The sequence below is a fragment of the Ornithorhynchus anatinus genome, chromosome 2 (assembly GCF_004115215.2).
Source record: "Ornithorhynchus anatinus isolate Pmale09 chromosome 2, mOrnAna1.pri.v4, whole genome shotgun sequence".
In the NCBI taxonomy this organism is placed as follows: domain Eukaryota; kingdom Metazoa; phylum Chordata; class Mammalia; order Monotremata; family Ornithorhynchidae; genus Ornithorhynchus; species Ornithorhynchus anatinus.
In genome coordinates this window covers 41,931,272-41,950,144 of record NC_041729.1, presented here as the reverse complement: position 1 = coordinate 41,950,144, position 18,873 = coordinate 41,931,272, and the positions used below count along the sequence as shown (strand labels likewise).

The 18,873-nt window shown below is 44.6% G+C and overlaps 1 protein-coding gene and 1 non-coding gene across 2 annotated transcripts; both read left to right on the top strand.

Annotated features, from left to right (window-relative positions):
• The first annotated feature begins 1,741 nt into the window (after positions 1-1,741).
• Positions 1,742-17,992, top strand: LOC100080778 (cytochrome P450 2W1). Its single transcript, XM_029058447.1, has 9 exons — positions 1,742-1,939; positions 6,823-6,985; positions 8,834-8,983; positions 9,100-9,257; positions 11,323-11,496; positions 13,944-14,079; positions 14,836-15,020; positions 16,984-17,125; positions 17,805-17,992. The coding sequence occupies exons 1-9, from the start codon at positions 1,742-1,744 to the stop codon at positions 17,990-17,992; spliced, it is 1,494 nt and encodes a 497-aa protein (XP_028914280.1).
• Positions 16,588-16,725, top strand: LOC114809827. The gene has a single exon (XR_003757602.1). It is a non-coding gene; the product is annotated as a small nucleolar RNA SNORA7 (small nucleolar RNA).
• Positions 17,993-18,873: the final 881 nt, after the last annotated feature.

The window sequence follows — 18,873 nt, the reverse complement described above, 5'->3', positions numbered from 1 at the left end:
ACGAAGTGAAGAATAGTAATTGGGAATGGGAGCTCGTTGTAGGCAGGGAACATGTCTACCAACTCTGTTATATTAAATCATATTTATTGTGTGCTTACTGTGTGCAGAGCACTATACTAAGCCCTTGAAATGTACAATTCAGCAAAAGACAATTCCTACCCAACAATGGGCTCACAGTATAGAAGAGGGGAGACAGACATCAAAACAAGTAAAAAGGTTATATTGCACTCTCCTAAGCACTCAGTAGAGTTCTCTACAAACAGTAAGCACTCAATAAATACAATTGGTTAATTGGTTGATCGAATGATAACCAGCACTGACACAACAGCACATAACCTCAGAGAGAGCTTGCAGGGCTCCAGGAAAACACATCAGATAGAGGATGCAGTATGGGTGGACAAATGGACATGAATGTGAACAAGCAGTGTTGTCTGGTGGAAAGAGCCTGGGTGTCCAAGGACCTGGATTCTAATGCCAGCTCTGCCACTTGTCTGCTGTGTGACAACCTTGGGCAAATCACTTGACTTCTCTGTGCCTTGGTTCTTCACTGGTAAAATGGTGACTAAACACCCATTCTCTCTCGTGCTTTAACTGCAAGCGTCATGTGGGGCAAGGAGTGTGTCTGACCTGATTAACTTGTATCTACTCCAATACTTAGCACATAGCAAGCACTTAAAAATACTGTTATTATTATTGAATAGACAAAAAGACAGCAAGATCTCAAAATTCAGAAACAGAAGAAAATATAACAGGGACCTGGGAAGATCAAGAAGGCAGAAGAATGTTTTCTCCAGTAGGACACTTGTTAATTACTGCTAAAATGGAGAAATGAAAGTATCCCCACCATACTGTAACAATGAACCCAAGAATCTGTTGGATAACAACTGCCTCAAATACATGGGGAAAGAGTTGGGATAACAGTTAGAAATATTCTGGCCTCCTGACCAGCTTTTCTCTTGTTTGATGCAGTTAGTAAAACCGTTTTTCTTAATGATATTGCTATTACACAAAACAGAACTTTCCTGGGCCATTAAGAGGTCCTGGAACAATTGTGGAGCTTGAGAAATAGCGAAGTAAAGCTTTGGGGGTGAACAGATTTGTTTGGCATTCAATTAAGCATCTTAGGGTCCCTATTCTACACTGGTATAAATTCAAAAGACAGACTTCTGGATAATTCATAAAATCAAGATATTTTTATCCATAAACTTGTTGTGTATTCCCCCAAGTACCTAGTACCTGCCAAGGATAAGTGCTCTGTAAACATTACTGATTGATCGATTGAATGATCTAAAAAGTCTAAAGGTACTTGGCTAATGACCAGATTTTTATAATTTGACAAGATGAGATTAATCTGCTAAATGAACCTTTCATCATAAATGAAAAACAGGAATACTTAATTCATTTCTTTCCTGGAAGCACTAATGGGAAATTGCAACAGGGCTGTTTTCATTCAAGTACCAATTATCTTTTCTTCTCAGGCATCCAGTGTCCATGCTCTGTCTTAGCTCTAACAAACATTTCCTCCATTCAGCCACTTATTCACCCACATACCACCTTTGAAACTTTAAACCCTTTTGCTCCTGGTTGTATTTTGCAAACTGCTTATTCCACATTCTCAGAGGTGAGCAAAGAGGGTGGAGTGCTTTTGGCATTCTCGAAGAACAAATATAAACCCTGCTCACAAGGGCAGCTTGAACGACAACCACTCTGGCTTCTCGGCTCACACCTGTCTGTGCAGAACATGAATCTGTTCATCCGACTCCTTTCTGATCCTGTTGTGGTTTTCCTGCTTGGGGTCCTGGCATTTTGGGTGTTGAGACACTTTTCAACCCAATCTGGAAGGTCAATTTTTAAACTCCCACCTGGGCCCCAGCCTCTCCCCCTCATCGGAAATCTGCATTTGCTGGATTGGAGGAGGCAGGACAAGTCTCTGATGAAGGTAGGACAGAAATCCTTGCAGGAGGGTTCCCACCAATTGGCAGGAATTTCTAATTCATGCTTTGGGATTTGGGCTGATTTTAAGCTCTCCAACTTCCATCACAACCTCACAGAGGTGACTGCAGTGGAAGTGTACAGAGCGGGGAGTGTCTCTAAGCCCACTGAGGCCGCTCACATAAAAAGACTCCCACTAGGTTGCGGGAGGGTGTTCCTAGGCCCACTGAGGCTGCACACAGTGGGAGACTCCCTCTAGGATAAGGGATAATGACCTTGGCCCGCTGAGACCACTCAAACCATCAGAGTTCTCCTAGACTAGTGTCCCTGTGCCCACTGCAGCCGCTTACAGTCGTAGACTCCCCTTAGTCTGGGAGATGGTGTCCCTAGACCTGCTGAGGTTACTCCCAGCAGCAAACTCCCCCTAGACTTGGGGACGAAGCCCCTAGGCCCTCTGAGCCCACTCGCATTACAGATTCCCCTAAGGCGGGGGGACGTTTTTCAACTGAAACCAAAACCTTCTCTGGGTTTCTTAGCAGTAGGGGCCCTGCTGGGACACAGGACCAAGGAGGACACTGCAGAGAGGGCTTCTGGTCTTGGCTGGTTTAAAGATACTAGAATGGGATTCTTAACCCTCTTTGCTTCTGTTTCTCCATTTTCAGGACAAACTTGCTAATGTCACTCAGCAGGAACTGGTCATACAGCTGGTTTTCTTCATGGTATTTGGGGGGGGGGGCTTACTATGTGCTAAGCCCTGCTCAAAATGCTAGGATAGATACAAACCCATCAAGTTGGACACAGTCCCTGTCCCACATGGGGCTCACAGTCTAAGTAGGAGGGAGAACAGGTATTTAATCCCCATTTTACAATTGCACACCAAGAAGTTAAGTGACTTGCCCAAGGTCACACGGCAAGGGATTGGCAGAACTGAGATTAGAACTCAGGTCCTCTGACTCCCAGGCCCATGCTCTTTCCACTAGGTCATGCTGTTTCTCTGCATCTGATTTTACTGTGCATTTCACATGACTCTGTGATACCTCCTTACACGCATATAGCTGTTCTTTGGGTTCCAAGATGACAGTGCTGAGAGCATGATTGTACCTGTGTATGTGTGTGTACGTGCAGGTGTGACTGATAAAATATATTGCTGAGATGCTTGTACAGATAACTCCTATGTCATTTTTGCACTGGTTACCCATAATGGCTGGCTCTGTTTCTCGTCTTGGAGGCACAATCTTCCTGAAGTCCCTGTTCCAAGACAGTTCCTCCATTTCTGATTGCTCTCTTCAGGGCTGACTTGTATTCATTCAATCGTATTTACTGAGTGCTTACTGTGTGCAGAGCACTGTACTAAGCGCTTATCTGAAACTGACTTCTAACTGCCCAGTGCTTTGCCGCAGCAGAGAAAGTGTGTGGCCTAGTGAAAAGTGCACAGGCCTAGGAGTCAGAAGTCCTGGATTCTAATCCCAGCTCTGTTACATGCCTGCTGTGTGACTTTGGGCAAGTCACTTAACTTCTCAGAGCCTCCATTCCCTCATCTGTAAAATGGGGATTAAGACTGTGAGCACCCTGTGGGACAGGGACTGTGTCCAACCCAATTATCTTGTATCGACCCCAGTACTTAGAACAGTGCTTGGCACATTATTATTATTTAGCATCTTGCTTCATCATGTCTGTAAAATGTTTCATTTATCCACCTCTACCCCATTTCCGCTCATCCTAGAACAAATCGTTCAGGTATCCAGTTGTCTCATCCATTTTCTTCACATACCCCATCTAGCAAAGAGGAGTTGTGATGACTGCATTCCAGGACCTCATGTGCTCTTGTTAGCAGTTTGATCAATCAATCAATCAATCGGTGATATTTGTTAAGCACTTACTGTGTGCAGAGCCCTGTACTAAGTGCCTGGAAAAGTAAAATCAATAGAGTTGGGATTAAATGGCACCCTTAGATGGCTTTGGCACCTATAGTAGGTGTCCTAGCCAGAAAGAAGGTTGACTATCACAGTTGTTCGATAGACCTGAAGTTTGCTCTGAGTTTTGACATTGTATTGGCAGTAGATAGCCTTCTTGATTTGTTCTTGATAGCCTTCTAGTCTGGGAAAAATGCCCCCAGCCTCTCATCAAAGACGTAAAATGGAGCTGCCTGAGATAGCAAAAAAACTTCTACAACCATCAACGCTGATGCTCTGCAAAGAATAATTTGCCTGCCCACAGGCAAAGATGTGGTTCTTTTCCCAGTACTTGATGGTGTCTTTCTATTGCAGTTAAAGCCATAAAAAAATCCCCAGATTTCAAGCAGCATAGCTTAGTGGATAGAGCATGGGCTCTGGGAGTCAGAAAGACTTGGGTTCTAATCCTGTTCTGCCACATGTCTGCTATGTGACCTTGGGTAAGTCACTTAATTTCTCCGTGTTTCAGTTACCTCATCAGTAAAATGAGGTTAAGAGTATGAACCCCATGTGGGTCAGGGACTGTGTCCAACCTGATCAACTTGTATCTACAGTGCTTAGAATAGTGCTTGGTAAATAGTAAGTGCATAACAAATACCATTATTATTATCATTATTATTATTATCTAGGAAGGGGACTTTCAATTTAGTGGCCTTCATAAACTTTTCCTCCACACATGGAACTCTGAGGAATGAGAAGCAACATGGCCTGGGAGTCAAAAGGACCTGGGATCTAATCCCGGCTCCACCACTTGTCTACTGTGACCTTGAACAAGTCACTTCACTTATCTCTGCCTCAATTATCTCAACTGTAAAATGAGGTTCAAGACTTTGAGCCCCATGTGGGACATGGGCTGAGTCAAGTCTGACTAGTTTTTATGTATCATAGTGCTTAATACAGTGCATGGCAAAGAATAAGGCCTTAACAAATACTATAAAAAAGGCCACAGGACACCAAGGATGCCAGAGTTATCACCATCTTCAAAAAGAAAGCCAAGTTTGTGGGATCTCACTGTTCACTACTGCTGACAAGATCCTAGTCAGCATCCTCTTGGACCAGCTACTGAAGGCCACCATTAACCATTTCTTCCCAGAACTGTGATGGCACACAGCAGACATGATCTTTACAGCCGATCAGATAATGAAAAAATGCAGAGATCAATATCAAGATTTTTTTGTATATCATTTTTAGACCACGCAAAAGTGTGTAGACCTAATCCATGGCAACTACTGAAAATTTTTTCAGTGTACCCCCTATGACCAACTGGGTAGGAATTGGAAGGGCCTTGTCAGACCTTTCCCCCATGACGAGTAAGGCAGGGCTGTGGAACCAATCCAGTTCCGCTCAAACTATTTTATGCAGCCCGGCCTGAGGCTGCAGCAAGGGATCTGGAAGCTGACTCTGTCTTCCTGAGAGAGTCTTTCACCTAAAGAGGCCGAAATCATCATTAAAAGTTCTTTGATCACTCAAATGGTCATTCTATAATCAATCAATCAGTGGTATTTAATGAGCGCTTACTGACTGGAGAGTGATGTACAAAGTATACAAAGCATTCCATCACCTTGCCCGCTCCTCCTACAGCCCAGCCAGCATATTTTGCTCCTCTAATGCTAACCTCCTACAGCCCAGCCAGCATATTTTGCTCCTCTAATGCTAACCTTCTCACTGTACCTCTATCTTGTCTATCTCACCTCCAACCTCTCACCCACATCCTGCCTCTGGCCTGGAACACACTCCCTCTTCATAACCGACAGATAATTGGCGTCCCCATCTTCAAAGCCTTACTGAAGTCACATCTCCTCCAAAAGGTCTTTCCTGACTAAGCCCTCCTTTCCTCTTTCACTCCCTTCTGTGTCACCCTAACTTGCTCTCTTTATTCATCCCTCCTCACAGCCCCAGAGCACTTATGTACATATCTGTAATTTTGCTTATTTACATTAATGTCTGTCTTCCCCTCTAGACTGTAAGTTCATTGTGGGCAGGAAATGTGTCTGTTATATTGTTATAATGTACTCTCCCCAGTGCTTAGTAGAGTGTTCTGCATACAGTAAGCACTCAATAAATATAATTGACTGACTCACTGAGAGTACAGCACAACAGAATTGGTAGACACATTCCCTGCCCACAAGGAGCTTACAAGGTGAGCATATACCTAGGAAAACAGGCACATGATTGTGAACCACTTTTCAGCATCAGCAAAGTGTTATGAACTGACATTTAGCCTAAGGCAGAGTAAAGTTACCATTGTCTTCTTCCTCCTGGTAAACTTTAGTCTCCGCCCTTGACTTTTTCCCATGCTGTCAAAGAACATCAGGTCCACCAGAATTAGCATCGTCCTCTCCAACATTTCTGTCTGGTACAGAAATGCTTAGAATTTCCCAAGAAATCCCCCTGGCCCAGCTTAATTACTTCAGGTCCTTGGAATGTATATATATTTTTAGAGAATACTAGAGAATATTTTACACATAAGGATTGACAGTTTCCTGTTAGCTTGACTTGAAGCAGATCATGGAGCTAATTACTTTCTTTTCAGGAGGAAGTGGCTGAGAAGCCTAAGAAGAGGGATGGTATGTTAATCAAATCCTTCTGGATGCATTCTAATATTCATAAACATTCATTTATATATACAACCCGGCTCTGCCACTTGTCTGCTGTGTGACCTTGGGCAAGTCACTTCCCTTCTCTGTGCCCCATTTACCTTATCTCTAAAATGGGGATTAAGACTCTGAGCCCAATGTGGGACAGGGACTGTGTCCATCCTGATTAGCTTGTTTCTACCCCAGTGCGTAGAACAGTGCCTAGCACAAAGTCAACACTTAACAAATACCACAATTATTATTATTATTCCATATACATGTTATTTTATTTATACAATGAAATTCCAGTCCAGTAAATTTCTCCTTCCACTTCTGATATCCCAACTCTACCTCTTTTCCAGATTTCAGAAAAGTATGGCCCAGTGTTCACTGTCCAGTTTGGACTAAAGAAGATGGTAGTGCTTACTGGCTATGAGGCTGTGAAGGAAGCATTGGTAAACTTTGCCGATGAGTTTGCAGACCGACCACCAATTCCAATATTCTACCAGATCCAGCATGGACACGGTACCGGCACTGGGGAAAAGTTATCAGTATTTAATCATTTGGCCAGAAATTTTGTCATCATGCTTTTTGGGGCACTTTAGTCTCCATTAAGTGACTTTAAGTCAGGCCAGTCTGATATCTCAGGAAGCATTCTTGTTTTGTTCAGTCATGCACATAAAAATGTGTACACTTTCCAAGGACCTAAAGTAATTATGCTGGGCCAGGGTAATTTCTTGGGAAATTCTAAGCATTTCTGCACCAGACAGAAATGTGGGAAAGGACAGTGCTAATTTTGGTGAACCTGATGTTCTTTGATGGCACGGGAGAGAGTCGAGGTGGAAACTCATGTTTACTGCGTGGAAGAAGACAGTGGTAAACCATTTCCATATTTTTACAAAGAAAACTCTAGGTATACACTATCAGAATGATTGCAGGTGGAGAGTGGGGCATTCTGGGAGAGATGTGTCCATGGAGTCGCTATGTGTCATAGAAGACTCGACAGTGTAAGACAAGACAAGGTGTTCTTTGAATGATAAGCTTTCCTTAACTAATATTTTTCAAATGGTGAGGTGGGGAAGCAGTGGAAAAGGAAGGGGAAACAAGAGGGAGGCAGGAGGAAGAGAAAGCAAGACCACCCCTGGGACACCAACGTAAAAGAGGGGCGAGACAGTTGAACGTGACTGGAGTTCTCTCTAGTCAGTTGATCATATTTATTGAGCCCTTACCATGTGCAGAGCACTGAACTAAATACTTGGGAGAGTCACTTGAGAGTTACTCAAGAGAGGCACTTGTTTGCTATGTGACCGTGGGCAAGTCACTTAACTTCTCTGTGCCTCAGTTACTTCATCTGTAAAATGGGGATTAAGACTGTGAGCCCCATGTGGGTCAGGGACTGTGTCCAACCTGATTACCCTCTATCTGCCCCAGCACTTGGGACAGTACTTGACACATAGTAAATGCTTAACAAATACCATTATTATTATTATAATTCATCAATAAAGATACATTCCCTGCTCTCTGGCATACTTTGGTTCCTGGAAGGAGCTATTTTAGACTGACTTAAATTCCTTGCCCACAACAATCATACAGTGTAGAGGGGGAGACAGACATTAATAAAAATAAATACAATCATGGATATGTACATAACTGGTGTTGGTTTCAGTGAGCTCTGTTTGTAGGGTGCTATGGTGGGGATGGTGATAATGATGAGGGATGGTGATGATGCTGATGATGATGGAACTTCCATTAAAATCAACAGAAGAGCCTGGGTCCTGCCTTTTCCTTCCCCTCTTCCTCTTCCCCAAACCAGTTAAACTTAGTCTCTCAACTGCTCCTGGTTTGGGGGCTCCTACTTCAGTGTTCCCTTCCCCAGACTTTGCCTGGCTCTCCTAAAACCCCCATAAATTGGGTGACACTTACCTCTCTCTCTTTCTTCAGCTTCCCTCTCCTCAGTCCAACCAAGAGGTCCTGGAAAGCATAAGTCCATGAAAATTTTAGGTCCTTGAGGGTAGCCTCTAGTTCTTCTTTAAAGGGTTAGTACAGCATTATACACATAGTGACACAAGAAATATTTGTTGATAACGATGATGATATTGCTATTATTGAAGGCTTGTCAGCCTGGGGGCGGGATCGGTCTATCAGGTTTCATCCTGACTGTACTTCTGAGATCATTTTAATAATATACCTCGGTATTAGTTCCTTGGCTAGGCCTCCCATTACCTGCAATGAGATGAGCAATCAGTACTCAGTTTCCTAAATAGACCAGCTCCCAATAATTCTACATCACTATCATCTGCAGTAGCCAGATTAAGGTAGAGAATCTTTAGGACATTCAAGGTCTAAATCCACATTTACAACTTCACTCCTTAGGTATCTTTTTCTCTTCGGGGGAGTTATGGAAAACCACACGAAAATTTACTATTTCCAGCATGCATAAACTTGGCATGGGCAAACATTCAATGGAGGAGAAGATTATTGAGGAGTTTCACTGCCTGGTAGAATTGCTGGAATCATTCAAAGGTGAAGATGGAGAATCTTAATATTCATCTTTCATTCCTCAGAGCTAACCTACCTGGCCTATACTATGGTGGGATTTGCTGATTTGTTCCCAAGCTAAGTTTCTGCTTGTTCTGCAGGGGAACCTTTCAGGTTAAAATTGTTCAACAAGGCTCCAACCAACGTCACCTTCACGCTGCTGTTTGGAGAGCGGTTCGATTATCAGGATCCAACTTTTGTCACTTTGCTCAGGCTAATAGATGAAATTATGGTTCTCCTTGGGTCTCCTATCTTACAAGTGAGTAAGGATTTCCATTCAACTGAATTTTATTACCTTGTCCACTTTGTACCACAAAAACATTAGAAGACACAGTTGTTTTTCATTAGATCTAAAGGTCAATTTTATCCTTGCTACCAGAAAGATATTGACATTCACATAGGACTTTTAAATGCTGTTGCAGAACATATTTTCTATGCCTTTTCTATATTCAGAGAAAAAAGATATTTCACTCACTTCATTAAATTTGCTTTGCTGGGTAACATGATGCTCAGCCACATTCAACTGAAGTTCTAAAGCTGGCTTAAGGGTTTCTTAAGGTTTTTAAGGCAGTTTCCGCTGCCTTAAGGGTTAGAGCAACTGATGTGTCAGCATGGCAAGAGCACAAGACCGAGAATCAAGAGACCTAGCTCTGGACTGGGAGTCAGAAGGTCATGGGTTTTAATCCTGGCTCCACCACTTGTCTGCTGTGTGACCTTGGGCAAATAACTTAACTTCTCTGAGCCTCGGTTCCCTCATATGTAGAATGGGGATTAAATTAAGACCATGAGCCCACTGTGAGGCAGGGATTGTGTCCAACCTGATTATCTTGTATCTACCCCAGTGTTTAGAATGGTTCCTGGCTCACTGTAAGTGCTTAACAAATACCACCATCATTATTAGTAGTAGTCTCATCTCTGCCACTTGCCTGCTGTGAGACCTGTGGTAAATCACTTCTCTGTGCCTCAGTTTCCCCATCTGTAAAATTGGGATTATATATCTGTTCTCTTCATCTTCGACTGTGAGTCTCATGTGGGACAAGGATTGTCTCTGATCTGATTGCACTGTATCTTCCCCTGGGCTTACAACAGTGCTTGGCACAGAGAAAACACTTAACAAATCCCTCAGGTATCATTTTTATGTGCCCTTTGCAATAATGCAGCTGCCAATTCTGTCACAGACTGGAAAACCCATCCCAAACTGGGACTGTGAGCTGCTCTGGAACTGAGGAAGTTCGGCAGCAGTGGCAGAGAACCCAGTCCCAGAGGTCAATGCGGTTTCTCAGGTCAAGGGTCAGAGGTGCCATCCTACCAACAAAATTCTAAAATACCACCCCTGTGCTTTCGGCTCCAATTTCCCAATGATGTAAATAGTGGATGCATTCAGAAAGTTCCCAGACTTGCAACTTGTGCCCCTTTGGGCAGGTACTGTAGCTGACACTCCAAGCCCCATTGCACCCACAGTGGGCTCCTGTCAATGACTTGGGCTGTGTCTGCTACATTCCCAGATTTATTGAGTGCTTCCTTTGTGCAGAGCACTGTACTAAGCACTTTCAAGCCTAATGCTGACTGAGCATGATTCCCCTGCCCCTTGGTGACACATACGTGGCCAGAATGTTTTTGTTGCTAAGTTTGTTATGTCAACCTCTCTTTTCAATTTGATCTGTTTTAGACTATTTATTAATCAGGGTGTCTGCTGCTCCCTGCTCTCAGCATTCTGTTGCCAACCTTTCTGTCTGTTCTTGGGCTTCCCTGACCCTTATAGTTCTAGTATTCAGATAGCAGAATTGAATTGTCATTAATTGTCATTAATTACTGATTACTATTAATAATATAGTGGCCCCTGCTACCTGTTAGTACAGTCACTCATCATATCCTGACTGGATTACTGCATCAGCCTCCTTTCTGATCTCCCAACCTCCTGTCTCTCTCCACTTCAGTCTATACTACACTATGCTGACCGGATTATCGTTCTACAGAAACTCTGGGCATGTCACTCCCCTCCTCCAAAATCTCCAGTGGTTGCCTAACAACCTTTGCATGAAGCAAAAACTCCTCACTACTGGCTTCAAAGCTCTCCATCACCTTGCCCCCTCCTACCTCACCTCCCTTTTCACCTTCCAAATCCCAGCCCGCACACTCCACTCCTCTGATGCTAACCTTCTCACTGTGCATTTCTGAGTATTTGAGCATTTTTTCTTAAAAAATGTGTGTACCCAAAGGGATAAAACTAAAATATTCTACTACCTCAACCAGCGTAAGGCAGACGTCTGACCATATTCATTTCTCCTGTGTATTTAACCTATCACATTTTTACTTTCACCTAGCTATTTAATTTCTACCCCTTCCTGGGATTCCTGCTCAAATCACCTAAGATGATACTGGTTAAAATTGAAGAGGTTCGAGTCATCTTAAGGCATTACATGAAGATGAGTAGGCAACAGACAGACCGGGGCAATGTGCAGAGCTACATCGATGCACTCATCCAAAAGCAAGAAGCGGTATTTCAATCTCTTTGCAATTTCTACACCTATGGGAGAGCCTTGATTTTTCCAGAATGCCCAGGTCTGAGGCTGGTTCACCCAGATAGCGTTTGGGCTTTCCTGAAGGACATGCTAGGTTCAGGAGGTCAGTCTCCAAGAAGGGGGTTGCAGAGATGCTTGAGATCACTTAGTATCAGCCCCCAACTAGTAGTAATAATAATAATAATAATAATAATAATGATGTTGGTATTTGTTAAGCGCTTACTATGTGGAGAGCACTGTTCTAAGTGCTGGGGGAGACACAGGGGAATCAGGTTGTCCCACGTGGGGCTCACAGTCTTAATCGCCATTTTACAGATGAGGTAACTGAGGCACAGAGAAGTCGTGACTTGTCCACAGTCACACAGCTGACAAGTGGCAGAGCCGGGATTCAAACCCATGACCTCTGACTCCAAAGCCCATGCTCTTTCCACTGAGCCACGCTGCTTCTCTAATAATAATTACTATTATTAATAGTTAGTTAATATTATAATAATTAGTAGTAGAAGTATGGTTTTTGTTAAGGGCTTACTTTATGCCAGGCTCTGTACTAAGTGCTGGGGTGGATACAAGCAAATTGGGTTGGATGCAGGCCCTGTCCCACGTGGGGCTCACAATCTCACACCCCATTTTACAGATGAGAAAACTGAGGTACAGAGATGTGAAGTGACTTGCCCAAGGTCACAGAGCAGAGAAGTGGAGAAGCCAGCATTAGAACCCATGACCTTCTGATTTCCAGACCCGTGCAGTATCCGCTATGCCATGTCACTTCTCATCACTTCAGATGACCCCAGACTGACCCAGTGGGATCATCCCCATGACTCCATGGATCAATAGAGCCCAACAGCAGCTCCAAGGGAGAGGACTCCCAAGGGACAGGGACCATTTCTAAATTCCCACTTGTTCATTATTTCCCAAAACTTAGTATAGTGCTCTGCACACAGTAAGCACTTAATAAATACGTCCCTGAAGGACAAGAATTTATTTCACAGTTGGGAAATAGTCTGTGTATTCTTTCACAGTACTTAATAATGACGATGGCATTTGTTAAGCATTTACTATGTGCAAAGTACTGTTTTAAGCACTGGGGAGCATACAAGGTGATCAGGTTGTCCCCTGTGGGGCTCACAGCCTTAATCCCCAATTGATAGTTGAGGGAACTGAGGCACAGAGAAGTTAAGTGACTTTCCCAAAGTCACACAGCTGACAAGCAGCACTTAAATACAGTGCTCTGCGCTCAGTAAGTGCTTAATAAATACTATTTCTACTACTGTGTTACTACTACATTTACTATGGCAAGCCCCAAAGCACACTTGATCCAGATTTAAGGGGTGTGACAGTTCACAGTTCAATCAATCCATCAGTGGCATTTACTGAAAGCTTACTGTGTGAGGAGCAGTGTACTAAGTGCTTGGGAAAGTACAACACAACAGAGTTGGTAGACACATCCCTGCCCACAACGAACTTACAGTTGAGACGTGCATCTTGTCTGCCATCACCTGCTGGCTCTCTTAAGCATGTGCCTTGTGTTTCCCAACCAAGCATGCAGAATGCCACCGGAGAGTATCATTATGGCTTCTATCGGTCGTATTATGTATTGAGCACTTACTGTGTGCAAGGTACTGTACTAACTACGTTCCATATTGGGCAGAAGCCCTGGACCAGCCTCAGTCACACCCCTTGATGGTTGGTAACAGTTGGGCTCAGCACTGAGCCCACATTGGGACTGGGACAAGACCATACCAGAGAGCTCCAGGCCTCCAGGGCCTAGGGAAGCCATTTCCTCCACCCCACGGGGACCAATGCTAGCCCAGGTTCCCCATCTTTAAAAACAGACTGAGGCCCAATCAATACCACTGACTGGTTTCTTCTGGGACTTGAGTATGGGGACAAGTACTTTATGGTTTCAGAAGATGAACAAGTGAGCTATTACCTAAAAATTGATATTGTTTCATAAGTAAATAATATACTGTACACAGCTCAATTTTTCTTTTTTTAAAAAAATACCATGCTGTGTATCTATTTTTTTCTGTATTTCATTCTCAGTCCCAGTAACAGTTCTACTGATCTGAAATCTATTTAAGCAATATCTAGACCCTGGATTTTTGAACTTGGTGTTACAATTATCTTTTGTCCCTAGTCAGGGTGGCATTTCCTAATCAGTGTTGAGGGGCTCCTTGTGTCTAAGAATGTACACACCCTCTTCTCTGCAGGCTATGAATAGCTGGTCTTCTCAGTAGGCTTTCCCTGCAGGGCACAGTAACTCAAAACATAGGCCAGGGAGGAGAGAGGGATGCAGAGAAAGGTGTATAAGGACCACTAGGAACCTGGGGATCACCAACCACCCTCAGGTCCCAATTTGGAGAAGACCATCTTACCTGTTTCCTCCTGATAACCCTAATCTACACTATGTGCATTTGAAGGAGATGAACAAGGAGACTCTATTTCACGATGCAAATATAGTGGCCTCCGTCCTCGATCTGGTGATGGCCGGGACAGAGACAACATCCACCACCTTGCAGTGGGCTATCCTGCTCATGATGAAATATCCCAAGATTCAGGGTAAATCTTCGTTTTTTTTAAATGATATCTGTTAAGTGCTTACTATGTGCCGGGCGCTGCACTGAGTGCTGGTGTAGATAAAAGATAATCAGGTTGGACGCAGTCCATGTCCTACGTGGAGATCACAGCCTTAAATCCCAATTTACATATGAGGTAAATGAGGCAGAGAGAAGTTAAATGACTTATCCACGGTTACATAACAGATAAGTGGTGTAGCAGGATTAGAACCCAGGTCCTCTGGCTCCCAGACCCATGACCTTTCCACTAGGTTACGACCGCTTCTCAATCTTTCTCTGGGTTGCTCTCCTTTGTCAGGAAAGTGAAGCTGTACACCCAATCCCTAGAGCTTCCATTCACAGATGCCTAAGACTCTATGATCGGAATAGCTCTTTTCAGGTCATCTAGTCTGAGACCCTCTTTTCAGGTGGGAAAGCCTCTAACCCATCCCAGATTAGAAAGAATCTTCCCAGGGATGGGGTTTCCATCCTTTCTAATTTCAGGGACTAACCTAACTCCCTCTTGCAGTGTATGAAGGAATTTCCCCTTGAGATAAGCCAGCGCCTCCAAACTGTGTGAAGGGTAAGAACAGGGTTTATTTCTCATACAGAGGTTCAGAAGATGAATTGGACGGACACACACATACACACACGCATGCACACAACATATTTTAGTTTGGATAAGACCCATCTGTCACCATTGGGCAGAATGAGGCAAGCAGAGTAATGGGTAAAAAATACTCACTTTTCTTTCTTTTAGCAAAAGTTCAGGAGGAGATTGGCCAAGTTCTCTCATCGGGCCGCCTGCCCAGGTATGAAGATCATAAAGACCTTCCATTCACCAACGCTGTGATCCACGAAATCCAGAGATTTGTCACCCTCCTTCCCCACGTCCCGCACTGCCTATCTGTCGATATCCATTTCCGAGATTTCTTCCTTCCCAAGGTAACCCCTTTCAGAAAGGACCGGTGGGTCTGGGGCTTGGCCAGGAGATCCAGATAGGCTAGAAACAGTGACCTCCCAGGCTTGACTAGGATTTAGGGCTTCATGTTTTCAAAAGAAATGAGCTGATCCCCAAACACACTGGATTTTTAGCAGTCTAAGCTTGGGTAGGTGGTGCTGAAAATGGTGAAGGGCAGAAACAGGAGAGAAGCAAAGAAAAGAGAGGGTGAGAGGTGGAAGGGGAAAGAAGGGGAGAGAGGAGGAGGGGAGATGTAGCTGAGAGGAAGAAAAGGGGTAACTCACCAATCTGCTGCCTTCTGTTATCACAATAGAACTGGTGCTTCTCGGGTTTTTCCATGGAGTTTCTAGCACAATTAGAAAAAGTGTTCCATCCCCATATTAGGAGGGCAACCATCACATTCTCCTGCAAGCAACCTGTGGTCAATGTTAGAGACAGAGTTCTGGGCTGGAGAACCAATGATAATACCAACAAGAACAACAATAATAATAATTATAATAGTATTTGTTAAGCACTTGCTATGTGTCAAGCACTGTTCTAAGCACTGGGATAGATACAAGGTGATCAGGTTGGACACAGTCCCTGTCTCACATGGGGCTCACAGTCTCAGTCCCCATTTTACAGATGAGCTAACTGAGGCACAGAGAAGTTAAGTGACTTGCCCAAGGTCACACAGCAGACAAGTGGTGGAGTTGGGATTAGAACCCAGGTCCTCTGACTCCCAAGCTTGTGCTCTTGCCACTAGGCCATGCTGCTTCCCATGATCTGATCCAGTTATGGCATTTCCCAGAGTCTCATGCCCCATTTTATCAGCCCAGCTGAAAGCAGGACCCGGACCCAGAGACCTTCTAGGACATGAAGATGGGAGCCTGGTGTACCTGTCCAATCCACAATGGGATGTCTGGTCATGCTCACTACATGCCTCATTCTAGTAAATGTGTTTTTCTTCAATAATTCCCTCAAAGTTACTTTAGTTCAATCCAGCTCATGCCTCATCTGGTCTTCACACTCAGGACTGTGGATGACAGGCAGGGGACCAAGAAGGGCTTTTTTATGGTTTTTTTATGGTACTTGTTAAGCACTTACTATATGTCAAATACTGTTCTAAGTGTTAACAAAGACCCAGATCAATCAGGTCAGACACATTCCCTGACCCACATAGGGCTCATAGCTTAAGTAAGACAGAGAACAGTTATTGAATCCCCATTTTATCATGAAGGAAACTGAGGCAGAGAGAAGTTAAGTGACTTGCCCAGGATCACTCAGCAGACAAGTGACGGAGTTAGAATTAGAACCCATATCCTTTGACTCTCAGGCCCAAGGGCTTTCCATGCAGTTGTTCAGGAGGCTTGGGCTGAGAAAGGGCCCTGGATTATTTGTGTTGTAAGGAGGGCTGTGGGAGTCTGCATGGGCAGCTTGGGAGGTCGGGAGGATCAGTGGTTAGCCCAGTATTTGGCGCCTAATAAAAAACACTTAGTGAATACCATAATTATTGTTATGGAGTAGATGAAAAGAAGATATATGCATATCTGGTACAGCACCTTGTTTGATCCCCTCTCAGGATCTCAACCAGAGAGTTTCCAGTACTCTACCAGTCTCGGATATGGGAGGGAGAGTCAAGCAGAGTCCTACCCATTCCATTCTTAGCTTGGCCAGTGGCTAGCGAGTGGAAGGCAACCTGCTACAAGTCAAAACTCAGCTGAGCTGGGCAGCAGCGGCATGGGAGAGAGTAGAGGGCAGAAACTCAAGTTTATTGTGTGGAAGAAGGCAATGGTAAACCACTTCTGTATTTTTACGAGGAAAACTCTGCGGCTATGTTACCAGAGCAATTGCAGATGGAGATTGGGCATTTTGGGAGAGATGTGTCGATGGAGTCACTATGGGTTGGAGATGACTCAACAGCATAAAACAAGACCTTGTCCAATAACAATATTTTCCTCTCTCTAGGGCACTCCAGTCATCCCTCTGCTCACCTCCGTGCTGCTCGACAAGTCCCAGTGGGAGACACCAAATGTGTTTAACCCAAACCACTTTCTGGATGCTGAAGGGAACTTTGTTAAGAAGGAGGCTTTTTTGCCCTTCTCCACAGGTAATGAGCCAGGCAATCTTTTCACGGGATCCACTGCTCACTCCTAACCCCTAATATAAGCCTTTCATGGTAGATTTATGTCCAGGCCACAGGATACTGCTCAGCTGAAAGCTTGTAAAAGGAGACAAAGTAGGGAAAACTAGTTTCGGGTGCTAGCAGGCTGTCAGCAGCCGGTGAATTTTAGATCCAAATAGGTCACGTTTAGTTGATCTCCTTTAGAACATGTGTAAGCATTAGAAGCAGCACAGAGTGGAGGATAGAGCACAGGGCTGGGAGTCAGAAGGTCATGGGTTCTAATCCCAGCTTCACCACTTATCTGCTGTGTGACCTTAGGCAAGTCACTTCACTTTACCAAGCACTTAGTACAGAACTTTGCACCCAGTAAGTGATCAATAAATATGACTGAATGGATGAACTTCACTTCTCTGTGCCTCAGTCACCTCATGTGTAAAATGGGGAACGAGATCGAGTCCCACATGGGACAGGGACTGTGTTCAACCCAATTTGCTTGCATCCACCCCAGCACTTAGTGTGGTGCCTGGCACATAGTAAGCATTTAATAAATACCATTATTATTATTATTGTGCAATGCATTTACATATCATTTCCAGAGCTACCTATAATGTAGCTTGATACATCAGTGCAAGAACAAGCTCAGTTTCCTTGTCTCACCTTTCAGGACGCCGGGTTTGTGTTGGGGAGAGTTTGGCCAAGATGGAGCTGTTCCTTTTCTTCACCAGTCTTCTGCAGAGGTTCACCTTCCAGCCTCCACCCGGCACCAGGCACTCTGACTTGGACATCACCCCGGAAGCTACTTTCACGATGAGGCCTCAGCCTCAGTTAGCACACGCTGTCCCGCGGGCCTGAGCAGAGCTGGTTAGGGGATGGACTATCCACTCCTGACTAGGAGCTGGCGTGGTGTCTCCACCCTCACCCAGTGCCCTAGAGGCTGGGTCAATTTCAGCCCATTCCAGGGGCACAGGCCCAGCTCCAGGCCTAAATCCAATCTGGGATTTGGGGTTCCTCCGAAGGAGGGCCTGGGTCAGTCCCCTAAACTCCTCCCTGCCTTGGACCCTCAGGTCTGTTTAGGACTGACCCCAGCCTCAGAGCTAACCATCTTGGCCTTTGTGGGGTTCTCGGGACTGGAGAGGAGGCAGGGGGGGTGATCCAGAACCAGGTGGTCAGGGGATGACGCTGAGTTTTCCAGAGATTCATCCCCGACTTTATGTCTTGACCGGTTAGTCTTTCTGTACCTGGGTGGTAGAGGCAGCCAAAGAGACACACATACCATCTCCAATTCACTGGGCAGCCAAATTTGCCCTGTTCCATCCCTGAATTGCCCCCATCACCCTTATCTTCCCTCCACCTCTCCAACACATTAGGGTAAGAGAACATAAGGAACTGACTGCGTCAACCCCTCAGCTCCCTAATGAATTCTAATGCCAAGGAAATCCCTATAAAATTGCCAGCACGGGGCTCGGGGTCAAGAGAGCTGGATGGGGGTGAGTCCCAGCTTTGTCACTTATCCACTGGATGACCTTGGCAAAAATCTCTTCTCTGTGCCTCAGTTTCCTCAACTGTGAAACAGAGACCACAGGCTCCTTGTGGGCAGGGAGCATAACTACCAACTCTGTTGTATGCTCCCAAGTGCTTAATAGAGTGTTCTGCACACAGTAAGCATTCAATAAATGCCGCTGATTGACCGATGGATTGATTGAAATATCTGTTCTACATCTTTCTTAGACTTT

Coding starts and splice junctions, on each gene's coding strand:
- LOC100080778 (XM_029058447.1), top strand. CDS start 1,742: ATGAATCTGTTCATCCGACTCCTTTCTGATCCTGTTGTGGTTTTCCTG. Junction 15,021..16,983: donor GAGATTTCTTCCTTCCCAAG/GTAACCCCTTTC, acceptor TCCTCTCTCTAG/GGCACTCCAGTCATCCCTCT. Junction 17,126..17,804: donor TTTTTTGCCCTTCTCCACAG/GTAATGAGCCAG, acceptor CTCACCTTTCAG/GACGCCGGGTTTGTGTTGGG.